General features: G+C 45.5%; 1 protein-coding gene across 2 annotated transcripts in view; it reads right to left on the bottom strand.

The window, feature by feature from the left end:
* ZCCHC17 (zinc finger CCHC-type containing 17) overlaps positions 1-21,141 on the bottom strand; it is a 262,713-nt gene that overhangs the window by 152,263 nt on the left and 89,309 nt on the right. For both annotated transcript variants that reach the window (XM_069623041.1, XM_069623042.1), the window contains exon 5: positions 15,718-15,809. In XM_069623041.1, the coding sequence (XP_069479142.1) occupies positions 15,718-15,809 (92 nt within the window). The remainder of the gene's footprint in view (positions 1-15,717; positions 15,810-21,141) is intronic.

Below are 21,141 nucleotides of genomic sequence, written 5' to 3'. Positions count from 1 at the left end.
CCTTGAAGCGCTTTGAAGCACTTCACCTGTGTATAAGCACTATATAAATAAACAATAAATAAATAAATAAAAGGTGGCTTCCCGCTGCTCAAGGAGTACAGTAAGCAGGCCAATACCATGAGGTAAGGCCTACATTTCGAGCTTTCGGATAGGCAGGAAGCCTCATCGATGTCGCCTTGCAGATGCTTATTCTGATTAACAACCACCCATTCTGGCACCTTTCAATATCCCAAATAATACCTTTTTTCTCTCACCTCCCATCCCCTTTGTTCCTTCAAATGTTGTAAGCAATAGTAACCGCACTACTTTATTACCCTGCTCCCATATCTCTTGGTGCTCTTTTTATAATATTGTACCTTTTCAACCTTAATATATCTGTCGGCGAATGAAACACTATCTTGTTGTGAATACATTTGCTATTTTTGGCCAACTGTTACCAAACATTGTAGACAGTCATCTCGTTTTTCAAAGCACCTCCCATACCTACGCACACACTTCTTTCTCTCTGATCTATTGTTTCACCACTTCTTGTCCCATTTCATCTTTTCTTTTTCTATCCCCCAAAAATCAATCTGTTGTGTCACACCTTGTTTTTTAACCTTCTTGGATTTAATAAACTCCTCTCTGTAAAACTCTGCCCTGTTTCAATTACTTGCCTACAATTCTAACTTAACTTTTTTGTAGCGAACATGTCTGTGTTGTACTTCGTACGCTCGCCACCAACCCCTTTCCTTTCACCATGTTTTCAAACCTCCAAATTCGTATTCCCCACCCTCCCAACACTCCCTCTTTTCGGTCCTTTTTTTGTACACTTGGGTTGGCTTTGGCTATCCGTTTGCATCCTTTGGACTAATCCTCAATTGCCATTTCAGGCTCCCACAAGTTGCACGTTCCTCACAGCTCATTTCCAGTCACATTGTAGCCATTCTCGCCAGGCGAAAAGTTCAAATTCGATACACACTGGTGATTAGCACATCACAAAACCCTCTCCCTTTTATCAATAGTCTACATTTGACGTGCAAGGCGACATTCATGTTTTGGGAGAAGGGTGTGCAGGGGTGAAGGGTACTGTATGGGTTCCTGTCACAACAAACTTAGGGCAAGTGTATATATCACAACAATGTATTGGGAGGGGGAAAAGGGGGTCAAATCCATCTACCAAAGCATCTTTCTTTACACTGTGTCATTGAAACAAATCGTCACAAGCGATTTCCGTGAAGCCTCTTTTACGCAACTGTAAGAGTCACAAATAGCCATCAGCACCCCCAGAAGAAGCCCGCCAGACAGTGCTGACAACAGCTCTAGTCCCTTGCACCTAGGATCTTGCTTCCTCGGGCCTACCCTAGGTTACCAGCCCTGCCTGCCTCCAAATCTGGGAAAGGGAGCTAAAGTATCCGGCTCAACAAATCAGGAGTCGGACCATCTTTCTTACGGAGTCATATGACAAACTAAATACTGACTGAGAAGATGCTGGTACCACTGAAAACCTGGTGCCACAAGGACATGTTTGACCTTGGAAGTAAAACAAACTGGGTCCCACCTTAAGAATACTCCAAGAAACGTTCCAAATACCTTTGTACTCACCTGTAACCTGTCCAAAAAATCAATGTGCCTTTTAAAAAAGATAAAGGGCATTGCTCTTATCTCTTTGTGGACATCAGTTAATTCAAAGAAACAAAATGCAGTGTTATCTTAACAACCGTGTTCCAGTCTTAAGTATTCATGCTCACTGCTTACACATAGCTAGCACTAGGGAGCCAGGCTGAGCTTAAACAAATCTATTTGATCAGGATTGGAGATATACCCGCACTCCCCGAATAACATCTGGAGGCAGCAGTGGGATCCATATTGACAGACCTCAGGCAACACGTATAACTGTGAATAAGACATTCACACAATTTCAGTGTAAGACTGTAAAGAGGCCATAAATCAAAGTGCTTTGACTGCCACCAAACCCAGCAAGCTTAGAGAGCACTTGGAAGCAAGGAAATGTAACTTCAGAGACAAGACCAAAGCTGAAGTGCAGGCAACGATTCAAAAATACAAAGTGGAGCAAAATGGAGTTTCTCAAGAGAAAGTAAAAGAGAAATCTAAACTGGAAACAAAGTGATACCAGCTTCTACAGCCACAACTCTGTTTCATGAAGAAATAAAATCTATATGGCTGAAGCAAGCCGTGTTGGAAATCCAGACAGTCCAGGTTGTTGAACAACAAGCCAGGGAGCTGGAAAAGAGACTGATTGAAACTCGAATCATGCAAGGCAAAAGATAACCTAGCAGAACAAGAGGACTGTTGTCAAGAAAGTGACTTGTCATAGTTGGTGCCTAATAAATCACCAATAAATAAATAAATATGAAACTCTCACTAGGTGCAGCAAAGGCAAGCCACAGGATTGCACCCAACAACTATAATGGGATGTATCTAGAAGTTTATGATAGGTGCCCCAAAGGCAAAAAACAACACTGTACCTGTTCTTTTCTGATAGATTATTCTGGTCAGACCTCTTTGGTAAGGTTATCCTAATTAGCCCTCTTTGGTAAGTTGTAGAATGTGCATAAGGTGAATGAGAAGGAAAAGTCACCTACTTAATTGCTTATACAAGAGAAGTGAAGCAATTCTGCAGTTGAGCGTGATCGAGAGAAACACAAGTTTAGGCAAACTCTGACTTGGTGAAAGAGATTTTTCAGAGATTCATAGAAGAATGATTGTACGTTGGCAAACCTGGGTGAACTATGAGAACTCTGAATGGATGGATTTGTGAGAATAACCTGAAAAACATATGATGAGCTTTATAACCTTAGCATTTTATAGCATGGTTTTGATGTTTGTCCCCTGGATCCGCAGCAGAATCTTGCTGAGTCCTTGGTGGCTGCCCCCCCCCCCAACCCCTCCCAAGCCGCTTGCTGTAGCAGCACACTAGTAGGTTGCAACCTCTACTGAAGCAAGGGCAATCCAAAGCAGTTTCATCATAACTCCTCTTTTCATTAGGTCCCCAAACTAGAATCAAGTGCTGGGTGGCCCAAAAGGTTGGCCAACCAACAAGAGTGAGTGGTGGTAAGACCAATGGTACTGAAGTTTGGAAGGCTGTTAGGCCTGTAGTTGCTTGTGCAGCAGGAAAGCCTCAGTTGTAAAGCCAGGCCAGCCTAAACTTCCAGGCTGAGAAGGAGCCGAAAAGTATTCCTTCAGAAATCGTCTATGTTTCCATGGACATATTTAAAATCACCATGCCCCAGAACAATATAAAAATTGGATATTTTATAAACTGCTGCCCGTGTTCTGCAATTTTGCTTTCCTATTGACTAAAAACACCCGAGGCCACAATCAATTCACCCCTCAATCACTTTCTCTCCTCACCAACGTATTTGCCCTTTTATCCCCTTTACCTTCCCAGCATCTTCATCTCTCTATCCTTTAACTTCCCAAGTCTTGCAGCACATCCCTCCCTCATTTCTTTTGATTTTCCTCCTTTCACCTTTCCTCTTCATATTATTTTTTTCTCACCCATACGGAATGTCATGCCCCTAATTTTTAGGACTTAATGTTATATATTGCAACTTAGAAAAGAAATGCGAAGACTGAGGGTCTCATTACAAGTATGGCGGTAAGTGGTAAAACTAAAACCCATTCCCACCACATTACAAGTCCAAAATCAGTGGAATTACCTCCAAAACAATAAGCGGTAATTCAGGAAAAAACCAGCAGAGTTACCTCCACTTAAAAGGTGGAGGTTAATACATACAGGTGTCACAAATCCATTCAGAAGGAGTATACAATAGCACACATACCCCAAACACATATCCAAGCAAAATGCAGCCACAAGCAGATGTAAATTATGGGCTCCACAACCTGCTAATATACATCCAGCTACAGCAGCATGCTGGACCACAGCCGGGAAGGAGACAGGCACCACAAAGGCGCAGGAGGCGTATGCTGCAGAGAGCACCTATACCACGTGTCCACCCATCCCCATGGACACTGACGGACAGCCAAATAGTGACCCTATAGAGTGAAGAACCAAAGGCTTACGTCCCCTTTCCTGACCAAGTAAACACTACGCCAATCCATAAAACTCCCATAATAAATAGACGTAGTACTGTGACAAGGAAGCCCTGTAGAGAGGCACTTCTAAAGCATCAACGTGCTAGTTGTTATCCCCTTGACGGAGACACACTGCTTACAAAAGGAAGAGTAGAGAACAGACCAGGTAGTTGTTGCAGTAGTAGCAGTAGAAGTTAAAGCAGTGGGGACAGAGGTTGTAGCAGTATCAGCAGGAGTTGGAAGAGACTTGAAGGGAATCAAGGAAAAGGAAGGAGTGTTGATTGCAGTGATAAAAGGAGCGAACAAGATGGCGGGAGCCAGCAAACTGAACTAATTGAAAAACGTGTAAAACTGCACAGTGGGAAGCTGAACAATAAAGTTAAAAAGAAAGAAGGTAATCAAGCTGCTTTAGAAAGGGGGGGATTGACAGGCGACCGCTGCGTGGCACCAAGAGCCAGACGAAACCAGGGCTCCAAGTGGCACTGACTCAGTCTTTCCTACATACATGAAAGTGCTGGAAAGGACTTTGCTGCATGCGACAGCTGCAGCCTGCATGAGTTCTGTCCCATGAGCAATTGCATCCAGTACCCCCGGTGGAAGACTTTCTTAAAACTAACTTGCAGTTGAGAGAGCAACAGCGACGAGCCAAAATCACTTATCCACAACAACCCATCAAGGGTAAGCAGCGGCCTGATGATCAGTTGTGGCCCTCACTGGGCAGTAGCTCGCAACGCTGGGCTGGACTGAGCAGAGCAGCGGTGAACTATTGAGCGTCTACCAGAAGTGCCATTGACGCCAGCGCAGAGCCAAGACTTTGCTGGCTGGTGTGAGCAGCGCCACATATGGAGTCCACTGAAAGGCCCTGAGGACCGCAATGTCCACGATGCCAGTAGTAAGCCAACGAAGATGACGGCGCTGCCGGGGTGTGGGAGTGGGGGGTTGAGGGGAGTCAAAAAGGAAGCCCGAGCTGGAGCGCTGAAGTTAAAAAGAGGTATGCAGGGGGAGGGAAACGGGACCTTCTGAGGCTTTACAATAGGAAGGTGAGATAGCCCAAATCAGCTCCAGAGAATATTCCCTTCTTAAATAAAAGGCTATGTGAAAGGCGCAACATCCATCCTGGTCACACACCCTCCTGGTCCTCAATGACATCCTGGTGAGAAACCAGCCTGACAATTATTGGCAGAGGGAAAGACCACCTCTGCCACAGACCTGCCCAATGTCACAAATAGTTGTTAATGTATAACAAGGCTGGAAGCAAGGTACATAACACAACCGTACAGGACAGGGTAAAAAAGTATATTTTGGAAAAACAAACAGCTACACAAGTAGTGGTACGCGACCAAGAATTAATAGGAAAGACCAGGGGAAGTGGGTTTTCCCCTTTGGCACAATCAAGACCAAGAAAGGGCATGTTACCCTGGAATTAAGACCAGGGAAGATCTTATTCCCCTGGCATTTGCCAGATAAAGAAGACCATTACTAGGATCACTAAGTCTAATAGGTAGTGAGACAACATTAGTGGAGGAGAGGCTGCAGGGAGGCAGCCCATTTATCATTTTGCTTTCTCTAATAGTGGTTTTGGTAGTAACAGACTGAGGGTCAGAGTAGGGTTTTGACACAGGACAATATATACATTCTTTTGGAATTCCTAACAACGGGTCTAGTCAATCGTTTTGTTGAGACAGGGTAAACACTCCTAGAGTTAGGGCGATTGAGGCATTTTTCACAACCCCTTTATGATTTAAATAAAAACATTGGTGAGCCTACTGACTTTGTGTCCGTCTCCTTACTTGGGGCCTCTCACAATACTGATTGGACCGTCCCACCATCACAGAACTGGTCACCCCGATACTGGCAGAACTACAGAGTGTGTTTGCCATCAGAACTGCCATCCCTCCCTGCTGAAGCTTGTGGCAGCCCTACATTTCTGTGGCATGGGTAGATTCCGGCACACCGTTGGGACACTGCATGGGATGTCACAATGCACCTTCTCCAAGGTGCTGGACCAAGTCCTGGATGCGCTCATGAGGCATGCCCATCTGTACATCTCCATGCCCATCACCCAGGCACATTCAGAAAAATCACATTTCTACAACATTGCCCATTTCCCCAATACCATGGTGGCATTGGATTGAAAACATGTGGCATTGGTACTCTCCCTACACCCCCGGGAAATGGAACAGGCATAGCGGAACAGGAAACAGTACCATTCCATTAGTGTACAAATGACATGCAATGTGGACCTCACAATCAGCCACTGCTTCCATGATACTCTGGAACAGCACCCTACCTGCGTACATGGAGAGGAACCCCAGTACACAGACTTGAACCATGTGACGACAAAGGGCATCCTGCCATGCAAGGCAGCACAACACAATCAGGGCAACGTACAACCCATGAAAGCATTGCCATGGACCCTACATGGCATACTGCGACACCATAGTTGACCAGTGCATTGCTAATGACTGTAGACTCCCACAAAGTGAATGACCAAGTGGACCGTGTATCCCAAATCCCAAAAACCTCTATGCACACAAAGTGCACCATGCACAACCACTGAGTCATGCACATAGGGGTAGACATGTCAGGACCATTAACATGTGCCCCAACCCACAAACCGCCATGTCTCACACAGTCCATTCATGTTTTGTGGGGACGCTGGCTATCCGCAGATGCCATGGCAGATGACCCCTGTGAGAAACACTGCCACACCACAGGAGAAAGCCTACAAAGAGGCGCAGAGGAGGACCAGGTTCTGCATTGAGCAGACATTTGGACTGCTGAAATCAAGATTCAGGTGCCTTCACCACAAAGGCAGTGCCCCTCATGTAGAGCCCCGAGAAAGTTGGCAAAATGGTAGTCGCATGCACAATGCAACATTGAAATGCCTCCAGATGAGGACCATAACCCCTCTAGCTCAGATGAGGAAGACCAAGGTGTGAACAGGGCACCACAGGACATACGTTAGGATATATGAGGGAAGGACGAATGGTCCACCAGGAACTAATGGACAATTTCTTTTGACTTGGGACACATTCAGCCCATACATGCAAATACTGCACATGTCTTAATTGCATAGAATAAAAACTATCAAGATAATCATAATCCAACAGTGTTTATTATACCCCCAGCCCCAACACCAACTGCCACCGCCAGGAACTACTCACACACCCCAGCCAAGCCCCAACACCAACTGCCACCCCATGAACTACTTCAACCCTCCACCCCCAGCCCCAACACCAACTCCAACCCCCAGCCCCAACACCAACTCCCACCCCTAAGAACAACTATTCTTATTGGTGACGCATGGTTTCACCAATCTCAACAATCTGAGATGGTACTGAGATTTCTTTACCACGTCTACTTGGGCATTGGCACCAAGGGCAGAGTCCAACACCACACCCAATGTTTTCACTGTGTCCTCTACTTTAATACCATACCCATCTATAGTAAAAATTTGAAAAACATGGTTCCAATTTTATTCTGGCTTGCAGGGATCCAAAAATCAAGATCTCAGTGTTTCCACTATTCAAACACAACCAATTGCTGTCATCCAGTCTTTCACCAGCTTGTAAATACTTTGAATTTTTTCTGTTATCCTCAGCATAATCACCACACAGCTCGATCAAAAGCTGTGTATCATCGGCATAATTTGTTAACTTTGCCCTCGCCTTATCTAGGAGATTACACAGTGGACCAATATAAACATTGAAGAGAGCCGGGGACAGACACGCTCCCTGTGGAACTTCACAGGTGCCCTAAAAGGCGAGCATCCTCAGCCTGCTCATCGGAGGACTCCTCTGCATAGCCTAGAGCACGGCAGGATACCCAATGGGAAGGTGGTGTGTGCAGTTGGGAAAGGCTGCGCAGGGGGAAGGATTCCGGGGAAAAATGGCGGACGGGGAATGTAGCTGGCTCGATGCCAGGGATGCAGACTCAGACTGCACGTCTGCAGAGCCTGTAGTGGCCTGCAGAGATTGCAGGGTGTCGTGTCCACTCTGGCTCACGTATGAATCCAGTTCACCCAGGTGTGGTGGTGTTTTGGCGGGTGGTGCTGTTTCCACGATTGGGGTCTGTGGTGGCCCCATGGCCGTGTCTGTCTGAATGGTCAGTGTGCCAGTCGAATGCTGACATGGTGCCTCTTCTGGGATGGCACACTCCCACTCCCTGAACTGCCTTGGCCTGTCTGCTTGCTGGAAGTGGTTGGTACAGGTGTTGTGGAGAGGCTAGCCTTCTTGGTCGTTTCCTGGGTGTCTTGCATGCCTGTTGGGGCAAACTGATATATGCGTTACCACTTTGGTGATGAGGTGCATGTCATTTGTGCTAGGTCATCACTGTGTGTTGGGCCTCCTGGGGGGTACGCATCATGTGTCAACCACTGTGTTTGTGGCATGCATTACATCTGGCCGGCCAGATGCCAGGTGTGGGGTGCCCTACTTGCTACGGTTGTGCATCCCTGGGATGGGTTAAGCTACAGGGTGTCCTATCCAGAAGTGCATTGTGACTGTTGGTGCATGGTTCTTTGGTGGTGCAGTGGGGTGATTGCAGTGCATTAAGTTATGTGCAAGTCAGGTGGACATGATGTCGGGCATGTATTCCTCAATGTGTCTCTACATGGAGCATTGCAGTCGAGGGGCTTGTGGGTCTGGCAAAACTATCCACTGACTTGTCAAATGGTTGCATGATGGCTATGTTGCCTATGCATGTGTGTCCACTGGTTGTGATGTGCAGTGTGGATGTGCTTTGTACCTTGTGAATTGTGTTGTAATGGTGATTCTTGTCGATGTCATCCCCTCCACTTCATGCCTGGGTGTCCTATCCTCACTCACTCATGTCGTCACGGCCTGATGCCTCACATGGATGGTGTATGCTTACTGGGGTTCACGTTGCTTGCTTGCATTGCAGTCTGGGTGCTTGTGAATGCCTGCTGGGTCATCATTGTATGGGACCAAATTTCACTGTGGTACTCCCGGGATTCAACTTGGCTGCTGGCCCCTAACTCAACCGTGCCCACGCCCTTGATTCGACCATATGCAGGATGCCACTGACCATGTCCTCCCACGGTGTCAGTTGCAGTGATTCCACTGTCCCACCACCAGTCACAGCTGTATCCCGGCGGTGGAGGGATATGAGGCTCCTGATCCTGGCCTTGAGTTAATTCCACTACTTTTTCATATCGTCCACCTCACGTTGGACGTGGCCCAGGGCCACCACCTTGTCCCCGATTTCAGCCCATGAGCAGTTTTTGCACTGTTGGTTGGTTTTCCGATCTTGTGCCCTGTATAGCTCCTCAAAATGAAGACCACTTGCTCTGCTAACACTGAGCTCCTGCTCTGAGAATTTAGGCCTGCACAGCCTCATATGAGGTTCCTTGCCTTTGCCCTTTCCTCCTGACATGTTTAGGATTGCTTGGATATTTGGATGGCACTCCTCTGTTGAGATATTTAACGGATTGTGATTTTCAAAAGGGTCGCTGCGGTGCGTCCTTTTATAGTGATGACAGATTTCCGTGAGTGGAATTTTTGGCAGTAATTCGCCATTTTACAAGTTGTTCGGCAGTAACTCTGCTGTGTGGACATACGGTTTCCACCAATGGTGTGCGCACACGCGTCGCCCAGGTTGTAATACAGCGGTAATTCAGCTATTCCACACAGCGACCAAACTCATAATGAGGCCCTAAGACTCTTTCATATTTTCTTATCCCATATCCCTAGCTACTACGGTCTTTCACAGTTGTGAATGTATGCTTTCTATTGCTTACAGTCTTCAACCCGTTCCATTAGGGGCGCAATATTCAGAAACCATCCTCTGTCAATCTTCCTTTTCCAGGAATGTTTGACATAGAAGTAAAGCGACAGAAAAAGGGGGGTTCCAGAACAAGCCCTGACACTAAGGAGAGGGCAGCAAAGCAGGTCCCAATCCTGGGCAAACCCTCAAGTGCTAGTATGTTTCTATGCAGAACTATATCTCCAGCCTTGCCTGCCTCTTCGCACATTTACTCACCAGTCTTCTCTTTCCGTTTCAGGGGCAAAGTGCAGGGAAAGAGAAGAGCAGTCAGTAAATACTGAAAACTGAAGAAGAAAGCCAGGCTGATCAGAGAAAGCTACTTGCAGGAACGAGACTCCAGCGCTGCGAAGGCCCGATCACTGCAGCAGAGTGGTGAGAGAAAGACGAACAGCAGCTCCTACTGCAGGAAGACGTAGAGGACCTGTGCAAAACCTTAGCAGAGCTGCATTGAGAAGCTGAAGAACAAACAGTGCTGTCAGAGCTTGCTGGTAATCCCAGATATCCACTAGACCTCCATGTATTTGGAAAGGGGAATGTCCCCCGGACCTCCAGCAGGGCTCCAGACCATACAGGCCTAAAACTAACTTTGGACTCCATCTTCTGGCAATGCTCGATCTTCCGGGTGGCAAGCCAAAGCGCAGGGCTAAGACACTCTATTAAACCATTTCCCGCACATACACGCAAGGGGATAAGAAAACAAGCAGATTGAGTAGGGACAGTTGACCAACCCTCAAAGAGAAGGATATAGAAATTAGTGGCAGTAAATAGGAAGTGTTTGTGAATCAGGTGAGGCCAGGGGAGGACAACCAAGAGACCATCAGGAGGAAGGAGCGAGTGGCGGATTGTGGAGAAGAGCTTTGGAGCAGGTGAGTAATTGGTTAAGGAGTGTTGGTTCTTTAGTGTGAGTGTGTATGTTTGTGACACAAGTAATTAAGAAAGACACTGTAAGGTATAACTGTGAGAAGGCTGGTACAGAGTGAAAGGAGGGTGAATGAATAGTGGAGTGGTAAGAATAGTGGAGTGCTAGGCATGGTAGGAGGAGTGGTAGGTGTTAGGACAGTTTTTCTAAAGTGCAACTAAGGGGTTCATAAAACCCTACATCTGAGGCAGTACATAAATCCACTCTTAGTATAAGGCTGTACCGCTTGAGAACATTTGGTAGCGTAGCCAGGCTTATTTTAGGAGGGAGAGAGGCATGTAGCTTGGTACAAATAAATTATAGCATACATATGGTCCAAAGAAACACTGAAACACTATGTATTGTAAAAGTAATTGATTTATTCAAATACAAGTAGACCAAGATAAATCCTGTGAAAGATAAGTAATATACCATAATTTAAACACATTCATAAAAACCAACTCAATACCTATGGTATTTCAAGGGAAGCTGACCCTGTCAATCAAGCAGTTGCATTCAGTTATGAAATCTATATATATATATCAAATATAATTGTATTCGTTTGTGGGTTTGTATGAGGCGTTGATCATGGGGACGTAACTCCTCATGAAAAGTGAGGTCTGGTGTCATGAATTTTGCATAGAATATTCTTGATTTAATTGCCGAATTAACAACTATTTCTAGCTCGATAGGTGATCCTGTTCACGAGATAATTATTTGTTTTGGTTTTAGGCTATACATTTTGTGGTGTTACGATGCCATCTACAGGCCATTTGTAGAAAGTGCTGATCATCGCGCTGTCTGCCCTGAACTGATCTTGAGATTTTTTTTCCAGTTTTTTTTTTTTTAAAACAGAGTGTCTTTCTTTTAATTGATTTGTTTTGCAATAAACTTGATACATGTTCATTTCACTAATGAATTGAACACCACATTTTTATTTCCCTCTGATTTAAATTCTCACATGAATATCATATTTGTAGTCTTACTCTGATTATTTGCAATGTGCAGTTAGCAGCGTAAATGGCCACCACTGCTAACAACACTGCAAATAATCAGAGTAAAGATACAAATATGAGATTCATGTCAGAATTTAAATCGGAGATGAATACAAATTTGGTGTTCAATTAATTAGTGAAATTAACACGTATCACATTTTTTCCCTTTGTGGCAAACAACAAGATCTGTTAAAGCTTTTTAGGTGAATATGAAAATGAATCTGAGAATGGACATGCCGGAACGAAGCCGGGCACTTAAGCTAGTCACATATTAAACCAACCCTGTTACAAGAATACTCGTTGCAACATTATTTTTAAAACTCAGTTCAGAGATAGTAAAACAGTAAAACAGATCATATACTTTCTGGAGGGGCCTCAAGCTACTCAATGATAAGTATGAACACTAACTATTTTAGCCCTAAGAAAATCAGGGAAAGCAAAACCCATTAACACTTTTAGACACAATGCATTTCAAGGTAAGTAAGTGACCTATTGGTACAGAAGTATCCACTATCTAATAGCAAGTTATACCGAGTATACTTTTCAGAAGTGTATAATACAGTTTCTAAGATAAGTAAGAACTTTATGAAGCTATTTTATAATAGCACCAAAGCAATTCAGGGAAGCACAACCCAGGGTTACAAGTTTAGAAAAGTACCAGCTAATCAAGGTGTGTAAGATCTATATACATTCAAGAGGGGCTATCAGCAACTCCAAGATAAGTAGTAACTCAGAGGGCCTCATAGGAGTGTGGCGGTCTGGAAATAAGGGTGCCGGTAGCAACGTACCAGCACCCTTTCTGGACCGCAGTACTCTGGCTCTGTGGGTGGGGGCCGTTACTCCTGGCAGGTCTGACCTGCCGGGTGCAACGGCCCCACCCGGAGAGTTGTCACTGAAGCACTGGCACCATTAACAATTATGTCGGTGCTTCAGTGAACCCATTCCCACTGAGTCCTATGGGACTCCACGGGAATGGCGACTTACCAAATCTGCTGCATGATTTTCCAAAAACTGGGACTAGATAATGTCTCGGTGGCACCGGGAAGTCAGGGGGCGGATTCAGTGTTAAGAGGACGCGGCAACCCGCCAGTAGCAGGTTACTGTCCTACCAATGAGGCCCATAAACTGTTTGGGATCTGTAAGAAGCAGACCAGGGAAAGCAAAATCCAATGATACACTTTGAAAATGAAACAAGTTTATTCAAGGCAGGTAAAACCCTATTGACAAGCATTTACACTCCTTCGGTTAAGCAATGATAAAACAGTACCACTTACTTTTTAGAAGTGGGGAAACACCATTCAAAGTAACTTATACACTTTTTAGAGGGGCAGAATGCAACTCAAAGGTAAACTTAAGTTTAGTGACCCTTTGTAACTTCTTTCAGAGAGATACAGTTATCACACTAAATTCTTTAGCAAGTAAGTACTTTTATACTTGTTATACATTCAAGGCAGAATCTTTTTCTTATCCAGTCCTTCTCTAGTCTATTGCATGAGCTCAATCAGAGGCAGAAGATGGACCCTAGAGGCCTAGGTGCCAGCTGTAGGAAGGTGGAGATAGGGTTCAGTTGCAGGAAAGTCACATTTCCACAGAAGATCTTTTAATCAAGTAAGCATTCACTTTTTGAATTAGTTAAAGTGTTCAGGGACTTCACAGAAGACTCCCTATATGTGTTCCATCATTAGGCCTGGGTAAGTGGTATGGACAAACTCCCAACCACACAAGTCACCCACTCAGCCTTACAGGATGCACACCAGACTTATTACCCAATCCCACACAGTGCCTTAGGAGAAATGAAGAGCTTCAGAGTGGATGCCTTCAGGATGCAGCAACAAAGGACCTGGTCCCTGGATTCTTGGTCTGGAGACGAAAGAACTGGACACTGGATGGCAGCTTGCAGCAGCAAGCGTCAAAGGACTCTTTGTGCTTTTGTATTTTGTATTTGGCACCTTTTCACAGCAGCCAGATGAACGAATAATGTCGGTCAGATTCTCTTCACTCTCTCGGTCCTGCACTCCGGTTGCAGCACATCGTGGGATGGCTCAAAATGCATGTCTTCTTGAAAATAGTAGGTCCTCGCCAGCCTCTTGGTTGGAGTTTTGGGACCCCCAGATCGATTGGAAAGAAGGGTTGCATCAGGCTTTAACACTTGGGGTGAACTGCCTTCCCTGCGGCAGAGTAAAACAAAGAATCATGGCTCAGTATGCACTCTTTATGGTCATGTGACATGTCCCATGGCATCGAGAACTTGCAGTAAAAGCAATGAGAGTTGTGGACAGCCCAGGAGGAGAGTCTCTGGATGTGGGACACAGAGCTCATATGCAGCAACCAAACCCCACCCCGAGACAGTGCAGTCTGAGCTGAGAGCCAGATGCGAAGGTGGCATGACAGGGGATGGGGACCATGTGGAGTCACCAGAGGAGCTCCTGGATGAGAGGTGTGTACAAGTGAAATGTCTGAAGAACAGAAGCGAGCAAGGCAAATGGAAACCCAGGCTCGAGAATAGTTTGCAGTTGCCCACTAGGAGGGAGAAGAACTGCTTGGATGGTCACAGGACAGAAGGGAGTTCCCTAAGGCCAAACCTGGGAAAGCACATTGAGATGGAGATGGAGAAAGGCTACATTTTGTACATTGCAGGCAATATTCTCAGTGCAAAAAAAAGAAAGTGACTGAAAGGAGAAATGGGACTTTGAGGTAAAGTCACTGGAGCGAAATAACGTGAGTAAAAGCAAAACCAGGCGCAAGTTGGGACTTAACGCAGATTCCTTCAGGCAACTAAGAAAGTGATTATAAGGAGAACCGCTGCATGCTGGAATGTGAGGGAAATGGCTTCTGGAGCCGAAACAGAAAGTGACTAAAAAGGGAAACACTGAAAGTTGGAAATTAAAGACATAACTCCTTGAGGTTACAGAGAAACAGATTAAAGAGAGAACTATTGCATGAGGGAACTTACAGGCAACACGTCTAGAGTCAATTAAGAAAGTGAGTCAGAGAAAAAGCATTAACCTCTGCAACTTGAAGTCCAAGTTCCCCTCAAGTCAGATAAATGAGCTGAAAGAAAGAAGTGTTCATAAAATTCCTAAACTCATACAATATCATGATGCTCAAATTATTTTCGTCCTCTGCCTATTTGATCCCACCAAGCCAGTCATGAAAGCCAGTCAACAGATACCTATGAATTACAGGACCAAAATCAAGACCTCATGACTGATCCACAAATCACTCCATGTTGCACTCCTACTTACCTCTCCAAATTGTTTCGGCAGTAAAAAACCTCCCATATGCCTAAGATCAACAAACTGAAGTCCCCTCCTCATCCGGGTGAAAAAGACACAATGGTAGATCCTTTCATGTTCAATGATCCACCCGTTGGGTAAATCCTTCCACTAAAACTATAAGTTGAAGGGGGCTTCCACAAATTCCACAGGGTTTTGAAAATGCTAAAACTCATTCAGCATGTGGGCACAATACCCCACCTTGAAAACTACACACCCCATTTTGCAGTCACATGGTATGATGCCCAAGAGTAGTTGCAACATCACCCTTCAGAAGTTGATGCTATGTGTAAAACTCTGCATTGCCTTCTTGAACATTTCAAGGACCATTCTGTGATAGAATGTCCCCCTCTCCCTATACTGAATACCTCATTTTCAGTGCTAAAACACTAGAACACAGTGGGGTGCAGCACTATACAAATCCATAAATAAATCATTTACATTTTGGCAACTTGACAGATAGTGTATACATTAAGTAAGAAGTAAGGCGGCTATTGCTTTTAACTACATACACAAAGAATCTAAAACCAATACTTACTGGCATAACTCTTTACGCCAATGTTCTGCATAGCATCAAATATTTCTACTTTGGACAGAGACCTCTACTAAATGATGGCTTTGTCAGAGTCAGTCCTAACGAGTAACCCTTTCTTTTCAAAACTTGTCCCCTAAACACTGGTATCCCAACAACACCCCTACCTCACAAAAGAAAACGTTTTCTTACTCAAGTACAACGTTGTTGGGGTCCTGATCTTTTCCTGTTCCTTGGTTGACAACTTTCATGGACAGGGAGAGTTTCATTTTGCCATCCATTTCCTGAAGATAAAAGTGTTAATTAGCCAATGGTAAGCTTCAGTAGACTAGTGAGAAGGTGGCATGAAAGTTTCACAGAAACATAGCATTTACTGTTGAAGGCTGAATGCTGCATGACAGTTCAGTCAGACTTTAGCTAGTACAAGTGGATCCAACCCCCATATTCTCATGGAAAGACTGAGCTTTTTCATTGCTAGTATTAATATTATTTCAGTTATTTTACATCATCACATACATCAGTTTATCACAATCGCCTTGAAAGCCCATGCTACCAAAGGTTTTTAACCCAAAGGTACTGTGATGAATCTGATGATGTCATCACTCCTTTCCCTGAGGTAGTCTCTCTCTAGCCTCTCTAAGGTGGCCTGGGGACGGCAGCTGCTACCTGATCCTGACCCTGGGGGTCAGCTATATGAAGGAGGACCACCTCGGGGGAGGCGACCCTCTGGGAGATGAGCTGACATCATTCGGGAACATCACATGCCCACCGCCCCCCATTTCCCTTCAGGGATGACACCTCCATGCCACATGCCCTGATGGCATATTGTAACCCTCTTCCTCACCCACCTGTTAGTTCCACTGATAATATTCACCCATGTCATACAGAGAATATAGTAACAACTGGGACGAGGAAGAGGCAGGGAGTACTAATCACCACTCCCAATGACACTACATCCCAACTTCCTCCACATTAGCTGAAAAATGTCTCAAGATCCACTGGGAAAAGAAAGAGTTGGAGCAATCAGAGGACTAGGACCAGCAAACCAACAGAGCGGTCTACTCTCTGAAGATTGCTCAATCGGCTAGGGAAATGGAAATGCTACCCAGCTGACAAACACGGGGAAGAAGAGGAACACGAGTTAACAGAATGCCAAGAGGAGGGGGAAAGAGAGTTGCAGTGACCGGCCCTCACACCAGTCAGATCGCTAAGGCCAGCAACACTATGGAAAACGGTGTGGTAGCAAACCCAGGCATCGAAGAGAGGGAACAGGCAGCTGAAAGCCCACCGCCTGAGGAAACGTGGCAGCGGGGACCGCGTCCACTGAAGCAGGAAACGGAAGAAGCACTGTGGCTGACGGGATGCACGCGAGCCTACGGAACGACACCAAGGGAGTGCAAAGGACACGGGCAGCCTCTGCTAAGTCCAAGCAAGTCAAACGGGTTACTGGGTTGCTGGAAAGTGCATGCCGCGTTGAGGATTTAAAAGGATACATGCAGAGAGAAGATTGTCACGAGAATAACATGTTTGCAAAGCATGCTACAGCAAGGATGCTGAGCCCATATTTAAAATGAGAGAATACCAAGGCAAATGTTGAAACTTACATTGATGAATAAGAGTCAAGATGCCAAAATTGGGCCAACATTTTTCTCTGGTCAAAAGGGAAAGTGGCTGCATCAAAGTCCTGACAGACAGGTACACCAGGCAAAGCCAAAGTTGTAAAATAAATTGCAAATCAAATATTTAAAAGACTGCATACTGGATGAATGTCCTGGCAGGGAGTATGCCAGGCAAAGCCAATTATGTGGAATAAGTCAATCCCAGGGCAGATCCCTACCCTTAAGATTGGTGTTAAAGTGCTAAAACATGGCAAGAGAGTATAACAGGCAAAGTCAACTGTGTGAAAAACAGTGAAGAATGCACAAAGAATCTCAAGTAAGAATCATAACTTTGAAATTGTAAATTGTCGTCAACAAAGAAAGGAACTTGGCAGGGGAGTATACCAGGTAACCTTTGAGTCTGGAACCTGCAACTAAATTGTGCATAAAGTAAAAATGAGAAACTCAAAGGGAACACATATCCTTAAGAGTGTTGTGTTTTAGCGGTCTTAAAAATAAAGAGAAACCAGGAGAAAATAGAAGTTTATAACCAAAAACCATGCCACCTCTTGATCCGTCTTATACTTCTACACCCTTATACATGGTGTCAGAAATGGGATGTGACCCGATTGATAAAAATGAGGGAACCCTCAGATACTCCAAACTTAGTAACTAAGCTGATAGTCCCACCGTTGCTACTAGTGAAGCCATATGGTTTGACCTGCACAATAGTCTGGATATCGCTACAGAAGCAGGAGAACGCCAATTAGTACCAACAGGATTGGTTCCATCACCACTCAAGGGCTCCTACATACAACTGGTGTCAATTAAAGTCTGATCTAGCATGGAGCTACGGGCTAGAAGTAATGGCAGGAGTAATAGACACAGGCCTTAGGGGTGACATAAAAATCCTGCTGCAAAACAATGGGAAACAAACATACCAAAGTAAAAGCTGGGGAGAAAATCACCCAGGGCATCCTAGAACAGCCCTCTTTCCCAAACTGGTGGAGCTACAAGAATACAAGATCAGAGAGAGGCACTAAGGGCTTTGGAGAGGCAGATAAGGAACTTCAAGCTGGGGTAGGCCCACCAACCCCCTGCCTAGACGAAGAAGACACAGAATGAATGCTCGACCCAGCATTTGCCCAACTCAATGAGAGGCCTCCCTCAAAGTTATCCCTGAGGAGGAAGGAAGAGCAAAAGACAGCCCATTTTTCTTTTTAAAGCAAAGCCTACCGAGGGGGTAATTGGAACACAGGTTGTAGTTCCACTGAGCAATAGGAGAGAAGTCTTGCAGATTGCACAAGCTCACCTCACCTCACATCCTGACATTTAAGGACAGAAATAATCCAAGGGCAAGTTATCAACCGATTTTACTGACCAGGGGTACATGCTGATGTTAAAAACTTTGTGGCAACATGTTCCCTCTGCCAAAAGACAGCCCACACTCTACACCACCCGCACCACTACAGCCCTAGCCTATAATAGATGTCCAGTTTTCCAGAGAATGGAGGATGCCAGTGTCTTGAAACCAAAGTCAAAAAGATAAGTAACGTTCAGGTAAGTAAACTCACTGTTAGGTAAGATTTTCATATCGATTATCAATCTTCCTGACCTGTGTCAACCCTAGAATGTTTTGGTTTGAGTGGGTAACCATTTTACCTTGTCCCTATGTGAAGGGGAATCATCCCCCCACCCTCTCACCTAGTATTTTACTCTTTTCATGGGTGACCTTTTCATGTCTCTCCATAGTGTATGGTTGAAGTTATAGAGCCTCATCATGAGTTTGGCGGTATCCTGGAGGTATTACCGCTGATGTACTGCCTGGGCAAATAGCGGTGTGTTAATTGCACCCAAAAATGGGTGTTAAGTTGGCACATTTACCCCAAGCTTAGAGCTGGGGGTAAATGCTGACAGACTTGTGATTGGGCAGACCCTTAAATGTGGCGGTAATAGCATTACCACTGCATTTAAGGGCTACGTCCCAACTCGTGATGAGGCCCATAGTCTCCTCCAACTTTTGCGCTTAGGCTGGGTTGATCCTATCGGCTCCCCTGTTAATTTCTCTTTCATGTACTTGGGTGAACTACAGTTCCCATATTGTAAAGAGGGATTTTCATCTCCCTTTACATTTTATATAGTGAGCCAGCACACACCACCTTATGTGGGGTACTGGGGGATACAATGTATCCCTTTTTTACTTACCTGGTAAAACATGTTTACAAATTGCAAGTTTCCTTGAATGGCTGGTGGCAGTAATTGTAATTGTTTAATTGTAAAGCGCTTATAGACATTTGAAGTGCTTCAAAGCGCTTCAAGGCGGGAAGGGAATACCGTAGTCATTCTCAGGCCTTGAAGTTTCTGAATGATTTAACAAAATTAACTGGCATACTAGGCCTGAGGCATTTCTACTAGTGCAGGAGGGGCTGAACAGGACAAACAATCGTGCAAGGCTTAGTGCATTCAAGGTTGTGCAAGTGCACAGACAGAAGGGAGTGGGAGGGGGAACAAGTGCGCCCAGTCCATCAGGGGCCTGGGTTAAGAGCAAAGAGGCTGCCCCTCTCATTGACCATATTTCGATTCCAGTAGTGCAAGGCAGAGTGAGGAGGCCCAGAGGCAATTGTAAGGCTGGCGGGGGGAGCCTGGGATCTGTGAGGCTCTGGAGGTGCACCCGGCGACAAGTCATCAAATCTGAGCAGAGTTTGGGAGGATAAAGGAGGAGGGAAGCAGGAGAGAAGAGAAAGGAGGTTAGCAGGGCAGAGGGAGAGAGAAAGAGGAAGTGAAGAGGAAGGTCTTGAGGAGTTTCTAGAACTTGATGAGGTCCGGTTCAAGACAGAGAGCGACAGGGAGGCTGTTCCAGAGGGAGGCACCTGCAGAGGATAAAGATCTACCCCAAAATCTCTGTTTGGAGAAACGGCTCACATGCAGAGAGTTGGAGGCCGAGCGGAGGGAGAGTCTTTAGAAAGAAATGGATGGAATGGGTGGAGTGAATGGAATGGATGAAGTAAGTGGAATGGAATAAAGGATGGAGTGGATGGAATTAATGGAGTACCTAGTTAGAACTGTGATCATGGGCTGCGCCAGATCATAACGGGATTGTGAACATTGGCCTAAGTCGCTTCTGGATGGAGGTGAAAATGTCCCACACTTGGAGCCGTGAACAGTAGCCTGAATCGCATCTTGGTAGAAATACAAATGTAAATGTTAACATGCCCCACACGTGTATCACTGTGTTCCCTACCTTCCTGTTCCCCATGCTGTCGCTGTAAGCCCAGCCCCCTGTCTCTATGTGTCCATGTGTCGCTCTGTCCCCTGCCACCCTGTTCCGATATTACGTGCCTGGTCTCGGGCGCTTTAAAGATAACCATCATATCACATCACTACACTTACTCTCTACTGTACACCATCATTCAACTAGAACACAGCTATACCCCTGATTAATTCAGCCTAGCTGTTCACATACGTACTCGACCCAATGAACACCTCATCACCCTAATAAAATGCAGCTAACCGAGCACATTCCAGCCTAGTTGCTCGCATAAGCGTCCTTCAGGCCTAACGCAGCCAGAGCGCAGTCTGGGTATCCACCTACCAGACTGCACACATCCAACTGATATCTTCAGCACCACACCCAATGTTAGGCTGCAGCTACCACCCGGCAATTCCATCAGCTGCACACATATCTGGTGCACCCATGCGCCCTACAACACTATCTCTCTCTCTCTACTGACCAGAACTACGGTTCCCGAGGGCGTTCAACCTACCAGCGCTTTGAGGTCATATCAATGATATATAGAGCACTACATAAATGCCAAGTAAGATAACATAAGGAATTGTTGTAGGTAGTGCGGGCCACGGCCCCAGAACGCCTTGTGGACTATGCAAAGGGACTTGAACTTGATCCTTGCAGCCATGGGGAGTCAGTGGAGGGATTGTAGCGCCGTAGAGATGCAGTCCCTGGGCTTGAGGCCAAGGATACGACTAGCAGTTCTGTTCTGGATAAGTTGGAGAGTAGAAG

Source organism: Ambystoma mexicanum, chromosome 11 (assembly GCF_040938575.1).
Source record: "Ambystoma mexicanum isolate Mex_15411 chromosome 11, UKY_AmexF1_1, whole genome shotgun sequence".
NCBI classification, from domain to species: domain Eukaryota; kingdom Metazoa; phylum Chordata; class Amphibia; order Caudata; family Ambystomatidae; genus Ambystoma; species Ambystoma mexicanum.
This window is presented reverse-complemented; position numbering and strand designations above follow the sequence as displayed.